The sequence below is a fragment of the Prionailurus viverrinus genome, chromosome B2 (genome assembly GCF_022837055.1).
Source record: "Prionailurus viverrinus isolate Anna chromosome B2, UM_Priviv_1.0, whole genome shotgun sequence".
Classification (NCBI taxonomy): domain Eukaryota; kingdom Metazoa; phylum Chordata; class Mammalia; order Carnivora; family Felidae; genus Prionailurus; species Prionailurus viverrinus.
In genome coordinates, this window is record NC_062565.1 from 106,270,310 (window position 1) to 106,284,401 (window position 14,092).

Here is a 14,092-nt window from a genome sequence, read left to right on the forward strand (position 1 = left end):
GCCGAGAACCTACCTTTTACATATTTCTTTATAACCTCTCATTTAAAAATAGGGATGATACAAAGATTTGAATGAAGGATGATTAGACTCTGAAATAAAATAGTACAACTTATATGGAATCATGAAACTTAAACCAATATTTAAAGTAGAATCTTGAGAGGAGAAAGTCTAATTCACCACAGGAATCATATCCCTTCTGAAAATAAAGTTGTGATTCAAAGTTATTGCCAAAATGTAAGTAGAATCTTTCAAGACTTGCCATATTTTAATTATAGAGTTTTTTTACTTATTTATTTATAAGGTGTCTCATTTCTACAAAGGACTCAAGATACTTAATGAAGATTATTTAGGAGAGAAAAGACAAAGCAAGAAATGGGGCGCCTTGGTGACTTAGTTAATTAAGCGTCTGACTCTTGGTTTCAGCTCAGATCATGATCTCACGGTTGCCGAGTTCAAGCCCCACACCAGATTCTGCTTGGGATTCTCTCTCCCTCTCTCTCTCTGCCCCTTGCCTTCTCTCTCCCTCTCTCTCTCTCTCTCAAAATAAATAAATAACCTTTTTTAAAAAGTGAGACAGAACAAGGAAAGAGAGAAGGAGGGAGAGTGGAAGGAAGAAAGCCATCCCTTTGGTTGCCAGACCTAGCTAGTCTGTTTCTCATCCACTCACACTACCCTCCAAAACTTCAGCCTCTTATTGAATCCATGTAAAGTATTTAAACAGACTTTCCTCTTGTCTTTCTTCTATGATGCTTTCATTTACATTGAACCCAATCATTATTCTAAACTTTCTGATGGCAAAAATATATGACCTGATAGTATATCAAATCTTCCTCTCCCACCATCCAGGAATGAACATGGAATTGCTCTAGATTAAGAAAAGAGGAGCTTTATAAAGCAACAGCTATTTAAAAGTAAAGCATACAACCTATGCTCTGAAACAGCATTAAGCTGGCAATGGAATGAAAAGGCTTTTATGAATTTAACAGCTTCTAAAAAATGGATTACTTAGGGTGCCAGGGTGGCTCAGTTGGTTGAGCATCCCACTCTTGAGTTCAGCTCAGGTCATGATCTCGAGGTTTATGGGTTTGAGCCTCACATCAGGCTCTGCACTGTCAGTGCAGAGCCTGCTTGGGATTCTCTCTCTCTCTCCTTCTCTCTCTGCCCCTCCCCTGCTTACACTCACTCACTCTCAAAATAAACAAATAAAAACTTTTTTAAAAACTGGATCTCTAATATCTTTCAGATAAATTAATAACAACAACTATACGTTTGGCATCCGGTCTTCCCTCACAAATATGCACTTGTCACAATTCAATATCATGTATTCGATACCTGTACTAAGTTTTAGTTACAAATCTTCGAGAATGTTACTTAAAATAAATTTAAAGGTCATTCACTTTGTAAAAATTTCCCTACCCTGGTTTTTCTAGCTAGGTAAAATACTCACTCATACTTGAAATATCTCACTTGGCTAAATGTTCAAGCTCAAATTCCTCCATTCACTATGCCAACCCTTTACTCTTCCTCGCCTCATGGGTTTTTAAAATAGCATGAGACTCATTAGCCATGTGCATTATTGGTCTCTATGAGTATTAAAGTCCTTGAATTCATAAAGCAATCAAAATTCAACAGATGTGGGGCGCCTGGGTGGCGCAGTCGGTTAAGCGTCCGACTTCAGCCAGGTCACGATCTCGCGGTCCGTGAGTTCGAGCCCCACGTCGGGCTCTGGGCTGATGGCTCGGAGCCTGGAGCCTGTTTCCGATTCTGTGTCTCCCTCTCTCTCTGCCCCTCCCCCGTTCATGCTCTGTCTCTCTCTGTCCCAAAAATAAATACAAACGTTGAAAAAAAAAATTAAAAAAAAAAAAAAATTCAACAGATGAAAATTTCATATCATCTTTCAGTATTAAGGGGATGAATTTCCATAGGAATTGAAACAAAGCACATAAAATACAGATTTGTAAGTATTCTCTTACTCACTATGCCCAATCCCAGAGAGACCCAGCTAGCATCTAAATGTACATATCTTTTAAGAGGTAAAAATAATATGGTGAACCTTCATGTTCTCCCATTGTTGCCTCCTACATATGAGAGACCCTCCAGTAATTCCAGTTGCCCCTCTGATACATCCATCACAGAACCCCAAAGAGCTCGCACTTGAAGTAGGTTGCCCTTTGATCCCGTTTCTTCTCAAGAGTGGTGTGGCTGTTGTGCAAACTGAAAGTTGAAGAGAGTACTGAGGACTGGGCTTTCCACCATACATCCCAGGCTACGGAAAGAAGGGCAGGAATGCTCTGAACTCCTGCATTCCATTAATAGCTGAGCACAACGTGGCCCTGTATGGACTCACCTGACCCAGAGTGCATCCAGGTGCTGAGCATTTAGGCAGTGAATGGAAGGTGCAGCATGGCTCAGTGAAGACTTTCAACCCTCTAAGCTGGGCCTGTGATCTCAGAGAACTGCTTCAAATAAAAATCAGTTCCCTCTGTACTCTAAGGAGAGTAGTTAATCTTTATCATGACAACTTAAGGCCACGGCCAGATTGAATGGCATGGCTGAGAGATCCATTTCCTAGCACAGCTTGTCTTCCTGGTTGGCAACAGATCCTTAACCCTTCCCAGGGCTCTGAGAGCATGTAACACTCGGGGTGGGGGGGTGGGGGTGGCTGGGAGCATTGTTGACTTTTTAATCACAGATGTTCAAATGAACTTCAAAACCAGCAATGGAAAATTTTGGCTTTAAGGAAACTATATTTTTATAAAGTTACAGCAATAATGTGTTCAACCAATAAATTAGTCAAGATAAAGTTATATAGAATATTAAGTTATATATTTATATAAGTTATATAAATATATGCTTTATAAACATATAATATCAATGTTGTATAGAGTATATGTTTCTGCCTATCAACAGGAGTGTTCTTCTAAGCAATTTTCTAGGATCTCTTCCTCCTCCTTCTAGTTGCGTTTTGGGATCCATTTGGGCAAAGTCCAACATACCTACGTTTTTCTGCTCCACAACCGCCATGTAATCATCCACCTCCATCCTCCCCATAATAAAGGTAGGTATGATTTGCGTCAATCAAAATGTAGAATTCTGTGATTGAATCCTAAACTGTCTATCCAATAAAATTGCGTCATTGTGATGAGGTACCCTCTAGGGGGGGAAAGAGGCCAGATAAAATTCTAACGGGATAATGCAAATTCTGTGCAATTGAAATTCTGGGGAAAATTTCTGAGCGTTTGACAGATATGTAAGAGCTGCACAGCAGTGGTCAGTTTGCTACCTAATAAAAATGTATTTCATGCTTAGGTATGCTGGGGATTTCCTCAAGCCCTAGGTCAAAGGCTTTCCATTTTTGTATAATTTCTTACTTCTAATTTTGAGAATTTTTTCTGTCTCCCCCAAAAGGATCACAAATCATTTTTAAGCACTGTCGCCAAACTTGGTCAGGTATGTGTATGTCTGATCTCCCTGTAAATGTTCCAGTAAAAGCTAAATCAGAAAGAAGCAGTGACTCAAATCTTCTTATTCCGACTGGAAGATTTAAACAATACAAAACCATTCACCAGTAGAACATCCAACCAAGGTGCCCGGTTCTTAATCATCTTTTGGCTCCAGTCTGAATAATCCTCTAAAATAACACAGCATAGTCAAGGCAATACAACCACGGTGTGTATCCGCATACTGCTAATTCCTTTTGCACTCCTCTGTACCACACAGTTTAGCACTTTATTACGTGTTGGCTTGTTATCCAACTGTTCCATGTGTGTTTCTTCTCCTTCAAAATACATTCTGAGACGCTGAAGCCCTGGGGCCATTAGTTAGACACCCATGTATTCCAGACAACGCACGGCATGGTACTGTGCACATAACAGAAGAGTTTATACTTGTTCAGTACTTGTTCCTTTCCAAACATGTCTTGGAAAAAGTTTCAAAACTTGTTTATTTCTGCTGACGTTCTTCACAAGAAGGTAGATTACTACTCAGCAAAATAACTGAGCTTATTTTTCTTTTGTAATTAGATCAAAATCACCTACTCTCCTGAGAATCATGAATTATTAGACTTCAAGAGGAGCCAGGATCAGTTTGATAGAGTCACTAATAGTCACTTTGAACTAAGTTCATAAATAGATCGCAACCTGTATAACTTTTAGTAGTACTATATCCCAATATCAGCTGCACCAACAAAGGCAATCCAACTTTTAAACAATATATTCCTCTTTGATGGAATCTCTTAATATGCAAATTAAGATATTAGCCAAATTAGATCTTCCAAAGTCAAATGAGTATGTGTGTGTATACACATACACACACAAGCCTTTTATTTATTTATTAGCATTCATCTCTCAAAAGTATAAATATATTCTATGCTTCTAAATTTTGTTTCTGAAATGAAATATCATGGATATATATAAAAGAGACCATCATGTATTTAGTAAATTAAATGTTACAATCAACTTACATTTGATGTAGACAACACAAATATCCAAATTCCAGTTTTTATTTTAAAATACCATGCCAATGAGGCATAAGATTGCATAGGCACATGTGGTTTTGTTCTTGTTTTTAGGTGTTTATATTAGCATAATTAACTTACAAATCATCAGGACAATTTCTCGGTGGCTGCAGTCTCCCTCCTGTTTGCACATAGTTTAAAACATCAAGGTTGGAATGAGCTGGATAAGGCTGATGACCAAGAGTTAAAATCTCCCAAATCAGAATTCCAAAAGACCTAAGGATGTTAAAGAGTTTACTTTAATTCTACTTACTACAAGCATCATGTTTACAGTAGTTTCTCCAATGTAACTATTCCTGGGGCTATCTGGGTCTACTTTGTGATTGTCATTATTGGCCCCATAAAAGGCAAATGGGAGACTTAAAAGCAAGTTGACCTCAAGAAAAAGTAGAAAAAGCAACCGCCTACTAGCAATACTTCAAAGGTGATAGGTGATAGGAAGGCTTAGTGGGGACACACACACGTGCACACACACACACACACACACACACATTTTTTCCTTCTCCCCAGCTGAAACTGCACCACAGACCTCCACTAAAGGTTTGCATAGTATCAATATGCAGACTCACATGGGGATAAGCAAGAAAGCAGTTCACCCCTTTCTCCCTGACTTTGAATGCTGGTAAACGTGGAGGGGAAAGGCATGAATGTGAACTGGCCACACTGGGGACCAATTTTATCTCATCACCAATTTTGTCTATGGCCAGTTCAGCTTGAAAGTCATTAAACAAATCTTTACATTTTGAGTAGCTCTAATCAAGATTTGGGATCAAAAAGCAAAAATGAGGGATCCTATTCTAATACTAAAGAGATGTCCAAACCTCCTCAATGTCACAATGTTTTTGAGATGCATGATTTAAAATCTACCTATAAATTAACGATCATACATGCCAAAAGAGTAGGCATTTGGACATATACTTGGACATCAATCCATATGTACCAATTCCTATTAGTCATAGCCTCTATGCTTTTGGACTGTGATAAAATACTTGAAGTAAATGTATATATTTCACATATACGTGTAAGACAATGGATCAAAACTAATTAGGGTGAGAAGGGAAAATGTTGAGATCCAGGAATAGTCTCACCAGGTCAGGTGACCTTTTAAATTCCCTTCTGGCCCTGACATTGGGTGGTTCTGCCCAAATTTCTCCGTGTCCTGTTAAACTCACCATACGTCAGACTGAGTAGTGAAGATTCCATCCATCAAACTTTCTGGAGCCATCCACCGAACGGGGAGTAGGCCTTCCCCTCTCTTTCTATAATAATCATTTTTATAGATGTCCCTTGCAAGTCCAAAGTCCCCAATCTTCACTACCCGTGATGGACTGGTATAGTCTTTCACAGAGACAAGGCAATTCCGAGCTGCCAGATCCCTATGGCAGAAGCTATATTTAATAATGCTAAGAATAAAGTTCCAGAGATCAGACAAGTAACCCAAGTCAGTCTTTAGAGAAGGGAGACTTTTTACGGAAAGGTTTGCTATTTTGAAGTAATGAAAATGTTTAATTATCCTATATGTTTTACCCAAACTGCAGGTAATTGTTGTGCCGATGTCCGTAGGAACCTTGTATCTAGAATATCACTGTACCTGTGAATGAAGTGCATCTGTTCCAAGTAGACACAACCTTTTGAAATATCCACACACAGATCTACAAGGTCAACCAAGGTGAGTAAAGGACCATGAAACTGTAAGAAATGAAAGAAAAGTTACAGGTACTTTTACAGTTTGTACAAAACATATACATATACATATGTACACACACATATGTGATGTCTCAAAGGTATTTTTAGTTATGGTTACAATAATTCAAATAAGGAGTAAAAGAACTAGGTTTACATACTTTCTACTGAAATAAACATAAATAAGTCTATTTTTACTAAGCAGAGGCAATATCGGATCTTTATTGGAAAGATCTCAGGGTGTCAGGTCATACAGACCAAGATTTGAAACCTAGTTCTGGTACTTACTAGTTGTGTGAACTTGTTTACATTGTTAAATTCATTAAGTAACTTTCTCATTTGTAAAATGGGAATAACACTGACCATATAGGATTTGAGATAAGATATGTAATCTGGCTGGTATATAGCAACTTAATAAATAGTAGCTGCTGTCCTAAGTAGTAATAATGCTAATTTAATCAGTACTAGCTAGTTTAGTCATTGGCCCAATGTCACACTGTAATGTCAGTCATGACAATGGGCTTGTTTCTCAGGTGAACCCCCATCTGTTAGCAGTTGTTAACAATACTCTAGTTCAAGGTCACAGATCACTCCTCTCCTCCAGGAGAGCCAGCCTGAATATATAGTTGAGCCTATACTGCTTGCAATGATTTCAACATGAAAAAAAGCCAGTTGAAGTTTTTATTGGCACCACATGGAAAAAATTCAATATTCCTTCCTCAAGGCTACATTCATATATTGTCTTTCCCTTGCCATTTCCCTAAAATAACCCTAGTTCAGGCCTTTATCGTTTCTATCTGACACATCCCAAACTTGTGTCCAGCCTCTTGTGCTTTAATCAGCCCTCTTCGTTGTGACCTACTGCCTGTGGAGTCTATTACAGGTTCCAAAGCACAGCCTCCATGGCAGCCCTGGACTGCACCAGTCTCTTTTTGCCTCCACTTATGACCCTAGTGTCTCTTCTCACAATCTGTGCTTCAGTCATGCCGGGACACTGGCAGTCCTTTATCCCTGCTCTGCATTTCTCAACCTCTCTTCTTTTTTTTTTTTTTTCAATATATGAAATTTATTGTCAAATTGGTTTCCATACAACACCCAGTGCTCATCCCAACAGGTGCCCTCCTCAATACCCATCACCCACCCTCCCCTCCCTCCCACCCCCCATCAACCCTCAGTTTGTTCTCAGTTTTTAAGAGTCTCTTATGCTTTGGCTCTCTCCCACTCTAACCTCTTTTTTTTTCCCTACCCCTCCCCCATGGTCAACCTCTCTTCTTTAATTCTGCTATCATTCTAGAATGCCCTTATTCTTGATTTCCATCCACATCCTTCATTGAGCACCTCAAATGATTCCCACCTTCCCTCAATTTCTCTTAGATGAGTGCTTTTACATGCTGCTCCCGCTTGCCTCCCCCAACAAGCCCATGTCTTGTCCCAAAACTAAGAAGACTCCTCATGTTCTTGGACTCAACATTGCCATGGTCCTGCTCAACCGTACTTCAATCCGACACCGAGTCTTGATCTTACTCCCAAGAATCAATCCCCCCACAACAGTGTTTGGGTCCAGCAGACACCAGACACTGGTCTCTTGGCCTATGTCTGAGTCCCTGCTGGGGGTCCCGACTGGTTCATTGGTTCCTCTGTGAGTGGAAGCCTGCTTTGCTATTGGCAAAACCCACTCTACTGAAGATGTTCCTCACTTTGAACCTTGCTTCTGAACTTCAGTGTGGTGGCTAACACCACGTTCCCTGCCAACAGGTTTTTAGAATGCTGCTTGCCTGCCTCAATCTCTATCACTTGCTCCTGATAGCCCCTGTGACAACCTGTTGGGATACCCCCATGTTGGGTCTCCTTGATTCCAGATGCTGCTGCTCTGGGCTCACCTGTCATCTTTCTCTTGCCAGCCTCCCCCTAGGCACATTCGACCTCCACCTGGGTCTGATCCTAGTCATGGCTTTTCATGACTCACATGGGAAGGTACAGTTTCAGAGACTGTTCTATCCCCTACTTTAGTTGTGTCTCAAACAGAAGACCTCCTCCATGAAGCCTTCCCAGGACTCCTCAGTTGGAAATCATCTCTCTCCTCTGTGTTCACAGTATATTCTCTATTGCATTCCAGTAGGCCCTCCCACTTTCTATCTTAAATGAGTTCTTTATATTGACTTACCTCCCTACCATGTGGCAAGGTCCTTGAAAGAAAGAGTCACAGCCCTCACTATTGTATAATAAAAATGCAGCAAAAAATGGATAACTTGATGGTATCTGACTACATATTTATACTGTTTTGATGGGTTGGTTTTTGGTTTTGTCTTTTACTTTCTTCCGTGTGAATATAATCTTAGGATAACAAAGCTAAAAAGAGCCTGAGGACGTTGTCAGTTCAATACCCCATTCTAAAGACACAGAAACTGAGGTCCTGAAAATAAAAGACTAAACTAAGGTTTATGGGCCTACTTGCAGTCAATCTTTCTGTATTAGACCCAGCACTGTAGTCTCGGAGCAGGGCTAGGCAGAAGGATGCTTGCGGCCCTGGAATGTTGCCTCTGAGCACTTCCTGTGGAGAGAAGGCTGCTTCCAAATGAGCTGAGCATGATGGGAACATAGAGCCTGCAGCGTTCTGGCACTCAGCACCTAACAGCATCCTGTTGTCTGGCTGGGGTGAGGGCAGTGAGGCATAGAAGCTGTCCTGGGCTGGAAAGGCAGTAGAAGACTCTTGAGGACCAATCAGCATAACCATCAGGCCCCTGACTAAATAGGAATAATTTGGAAAGAGCAGGTCCATATTTTTATTTAGTCTTTATCCCCTCTTCTCTACCCAAAACAAACAACATCTACAGATAAACTTCTTGTTAAAGATGGAGGACTCAGGATGTGCATTTTTAGTTCTACTCCCTCCCCAAACCTTACTACAATGGCAATATAGGGGAAATGTGTATAATCACACAAGGATAAATGTATCAGGAAACTAGATTTAGTGCACGAAACATTTTGGGAAAGGGAAGCAGATGGAAGGGTGGTCATTCAGCAGAGCCAAGAGAGAGCCTGGCCGCCTGCAGGGGGGAAGACAAGAATTAAGCTGTGTTTCACTATAAAACCCCCTAAGGCTCTGCAACTGGAGATAGCAGGTATCTCTGGATGTAGGGGTGTGGGGCAAGGCTGGAATCAAGAGGAATGTTTAGAAGTATATTTTAGGAGCTAACTAGATCCTAGACCCTCCCATGACAGCAGGAGGCTTTCCTCTTCAAAACACACACACATACACACACACACACACACACACACACACACACACTGAACCAGAACAACTCCACGTTCAAAGATACCAGTCGCACTAAGGCTCTGTGCTGAAAATGGGGAGGAAAATTAAACATGAGTCCAGATACTCAGCCTTGAGACCTCCACCCCCTTCCCATCTCACCTCCCTGAACTGAGGCTTAGGCATTTATCACTCAGGCAGGAGACTAGCAGATTCCCCTCTGGTGAACTTGGCGTGTGCCAGGAAAGACACACAAATACTGTCATTTGAGGATTAGGGAGACCCCCAACGAGAAAGCAGGGTCCCACATAACAACCAAAAGGAAGCTGCCACAGACACAGTTTCCAGTCGACTTCTTAGGCCTCACTGTCAAAGAGGAAGACCAGCCACAAATCACCAAACATTTGAGAAAAGCTTCTCACATTACAAACAGATTCCAGAACAAAGAGGATAAAGGAAATCAGGACAATGCAGGAAGCAAATTAATACTTAAAAAAAACCATAATTAGTATCTTAGGAAAGATTAGAGAAGATTTTTCACCTATGAAAAAAAACAATACTATTTTAAGAAGAATGAGTCTGTGGAAAATTAAAATTTTTAATTTTATTTAAAAATTTATGGAAATCTACCAGAATTGAGAGCAAAGATACAAAGATGTAGAAAACAGGAGAAAACAACTATAGAACAAAGGATAAAACGGAGGGTTTTTCTAGAACCAATGGTGTTTCTAGAACAAGGAAGCAGAGGGGACAAAGAATTTTATTTATTATCCCAAAAAATAACATAGGGGCGCCTGGGTGGCTCAGTCAGCTAAGCATTTGACTCCTCATTTTGGCTCAGGTGATGATCTCACGGTTCGTGGGTTCAAGCCCCACATAGGTCTCTGTGGTGACAGCACAGAGCCTGCTTGGGATGCTCTCTCTCCCTCTCTCTCTCTCTGCCCCTATTACACATGCTCTCTCTCTGTCTCAAAATACATAAATAAACTTTAAATAATAACAATAATAATAATAATAGTAATAGTAATATCCCAGAACTGAAGGAGGTGATTTTTCCAGGGTGAGTGTCCAGACTGGTTAAAAAAAAAAAAACTACCACACATAAGAAGTTCCTAAACTTCTCCAGAGAGGAGAGGCAAAAAGCAGGTCACTGATCATCAGTCCAGGAATCAGAATGGCATAAGACTTCTTTTTTTTTTTAATGTTTATTTATTTTTGAGAGAGACAGAGACAGAACACAAGCAAGGAGTGCTTCTCAAAAAGAGGAGGGGAAAGGAGATTTTTCCTTCAGATGCTTGTTTTCTCATGCTTTCTCTCTTCTAAAAGAGAACAAAGAAGTCATGGAATAGAGGAAGGTAAGGTCCAGCAAGGAAATCACCAAGGTAAATGTGAAGCAAAGCCCTGGGATCACGGCTAGTCAGCTAACCCAGAGGACAAGCACCACACTGCCTCTAGGAGGAAAGTGTGCAAGAAAAACACCATTAGGTGCTGGATCATGTGATATATTTAACATATACATTGATAGAAGTGTTACAGTTCTGTCCAAGAGTTTAGTTAGGTATACAGAAAACTAAGCAAAGGGGGGAAAACAAGAGGCATTTATTATTTTAGCCCAAGGGGGGAATAAACCCCACAATCACAGTATTTGAATAACTCAACTGCAAGTAATTGTCATAGTAATGTAAATCTGCAATACTGATTTATCTGTAAAGTGTGACACAGTTTATGATGGGTGGAGCTGGTGGGGTTGGGACTGATAATGAGTAAGTCTAAGAGAGTTAAAGCCTCACCTCTCATAGTAGGTAGTCAGTAGATTTCCCCCAAGACTGAAAATTCAATGTGCAGCAGTATAAACAGAGTTTGTAGGAACATGAGGTAAACACCAGAAGAAATTGGACAGATCTGGGATGTGGGGATGAGATAGTCTTTCTTTCTTTCTTTTTTTTTTTTTCAATGTTTATTTATTTATTTTGGGAGAGAGAGAGAGTGAGCAGGGGAGGGGCAGAGAGGGAGGGAGAGAGAATCTCAAGCAGGCTCTGCACTGTCAGCTCAGAGCCTGATGCGGGGCTCAAACCCATGAACCGTGAGATCACGACCTGAGCCGAAATCAAGAGTAGGATGCTTAACCGACTGAGCCAACCAGGTGCCCCCAAAATAGTCTTTCGCTATAAACCTTGTTATATATTTCAAAGTTTTAGCCATATAATGTGTACTTTGACAGAAATAAAAACAAATAATAAAAAAATAAAAATAAAAATAAATAATTTTTTTTTTGAAATCTACGTTTAAATATTAGTTACTTGTTTTGTCTCATGTGTTTCTCATTGGAGATAAAAAGTAGGTTCCCACAGGTGCTGTCACCCCTGGCCCTCATTCCACGGTGTTTGCAGTGCCCTCGCTGTTCCAGGCACTGCTGTAGGTAAGCACAGGGGAAGGGGGGGTTGCGGTGGGCAGAACTACTGACCGGGCTTGTTAGTGTGACCATGGAAGAGAAAGCAAGGAACTGGATGGATGGCATGAAGGAGGAGATAGGAAATCAAGAATTCAGTTCTGTCCAACATAAGTTTGAGATGCCCATTAAAATCCAAACAGGGGCAGCTGGGTGGCTCAGTCTGTTAAGCAACCAACTTCAGCTCAGGTCATGATCTCTCAGTTCATGAGTTCCAGCCCTGAGTAGGACTCTGTGCTGACAGCTCAGAGCCTAGAGCCTGCTTCAGATTCTCTGTCTCCCTCTCTCTCTGCCCTTCCCCTGCTCATTCCCTTTATCTCTCTCTCTCTCTCTCTCTCACAAATAAATAAAGCCATTAAAAATTAAAACAAAATCCAGATATGCCAACTGGGTAGGGACATATAGTTATCAATAAAGACATAAGGGGTTGCAAATATCAATTTGGGACAGACAGGCATTAGATAAAGTACGGAGAAAGATGTGCCTTTCCAACTCCACACAATCTCTGTTCTCCAGAAAACATGATTCTGGCAGTGAAGTACCTATTTTCCCATTAAATACTAAAAACAGGCTCAAATAATCAGAAAATGCCAGAAGTTGGCCCAGGATTCTAATTGTCTTAATCCAAATGAAGGAAATACAAGAATTCTTTCTACAGAAGTCTTCAGAGGTTCTACCATCAGCCCGGATTGAATCAGCCTATTGAATTTAAATACATTTAGCAGGAAATTATAGAGCATTTGCATTACAAAACCAATACCGGGACCCCATTTCCTACCTTTGTCATCCGGGCTTTACGCAAATAGGTAAGAAGGTCTCCTCCTTCCATCAGTTCCAGGATAATGTACTGGGGTTCATTCAGCAGACAAACTCCAAGCTGCTTCAGAATGTTGGGATGGTTAAATTTGCTAAAAGGTAGAAAGAGACAGACAGGATGTTGTGACAGTAACAGACACCCTGGCTGAGAGCCTTTGGGAAATAGAGCAATTCTTTATCGTTTCCTCCAAAATTCCTGTTGTTGTTGTTGTTCTCTAATAAATGGAAGTCTCCTTTTCCCAGTACTGTCCTGTGTGCCTGCCTTACAGAGATGATACGGCAACCCCTAGTGGCCAATGCATACCGATAGAATAGGGTGATCTTTAGAAAAAACGTTTATATGAACTATTTCATGTTTTGGAAAAGAAAGTAATTTTAACTAGTATCCTTCTTCAAAAGATATTTGGAAGTATTACATTTTGGGTCATCACAGGTATGGAATGTTATTCTCTTCCTTTTGGAGAAGCAAGTCAGACATGCAGGTCTGGCTTCAACCAACTTTCTCAATGCGTTAAAGCCAGTAAGCCCTGACCTGCTGATTAGAACCCACAGCATGGATCCCATAGACCACTGCCTCAGGCCATCCCTTTAAGATGCCTCTGAGCAGTTTTCATGACCAGCAACTGACTCTACCCTTGAAGACAAGTTTACCAAGACAGAGGATATTTTCCCTGACATCAGTGTACTTAGAGCTCTCCCTTCCTCCGTCTACTTGACCCATTATCACACGGTTCAAAGAACATAAGCATGCTTAAAGCTAAACAGCTTCAGAAGTCACTTGAACAACACACTTCTTATCGAAGGTAAAAGAAGAGAAGACCTTTTGCCTGAGGACTGCCTTTTGAAAGACTGGCTTCTGTATAATACTCGTCACTACAGACTATTTATTTATGTTTAAACTTGAGCCATGTTTATTCTGGGCATGATCTGTTACGTCAGGTCATTTTGAATGTTAAAAATTTACCAATCGGATATAAAAGCTTGCCACTCATACCAAGGAAAAATTAATCCAGAGCTGCCCCGATACCTCATCAGATGTGCCTCTTTCAGGAATTCAATCTTCTCCTGGTCTGTGGAGCCCTTCTTCAAAGTCTATGCAACATAAAAAGAAGCCAGGAATCAGTATAGCAGACATTTCTGTGCTCAGTGGGTTAATGGAGACCATCTTTGTTTTGTTTTGTAATATTCACCCTGACAGCTGGAAACAGATCATGGGTAATACGTGCGCATGTGCTCTGTAAACTTAAAGTTAGCCCGTGTGATACCCAGTGTTCACGTGAGAAAACCTGACAGAAAAAAGATTGAGTATCACTTAAACAAATTCTCTCCAAAATGTAGACATTTTTACAAATTTGGTATGTAGGTCAGTTTCTTG

General features: G+C 40.6%; 1 protein-coding gene across 2 annotated transcripts in view; it reads right to left on the reverse strand.

Annotated features, from left to right (window-relative positions):
• ROS1 (ROS proto-oncogene 1, receptor tyrosine kinase) overlaps window positions 1-14,092 on the reverse strand; it is a 117,261-nt gene that overhangs the window by 13,090 nt on the left and 90,079 nt on the right. For both annotated transcript variants that reach the window (XM_047859395.1, XM_047859396.1), the window contains exons 38-42: window positions 13,745-13,809; window positions 12,680-12,809; window positions 6,108-6,205; window positions 5,689-5,892; window positions 4,598-4,732 (exon numbers count right to left, since the gene is read on the reverse strand). In XM_047859395.1, the coding sequence (XP_047715351.1) occupies window positions 4,598-4,732; window positions 5,689-5,892; window positions 6,108-6,205; window positions 12,680-12,809; window positions 13,745-13,809 (632 nt within the window). The remainder of the gene's footprint in view (window positions 1-4,597; window positions 4,733-5,688; window positions 5,893-6,107; window positions 6,206-12,679; window positions 12,810-13,744; window positions 13,810-14,092) is intronic.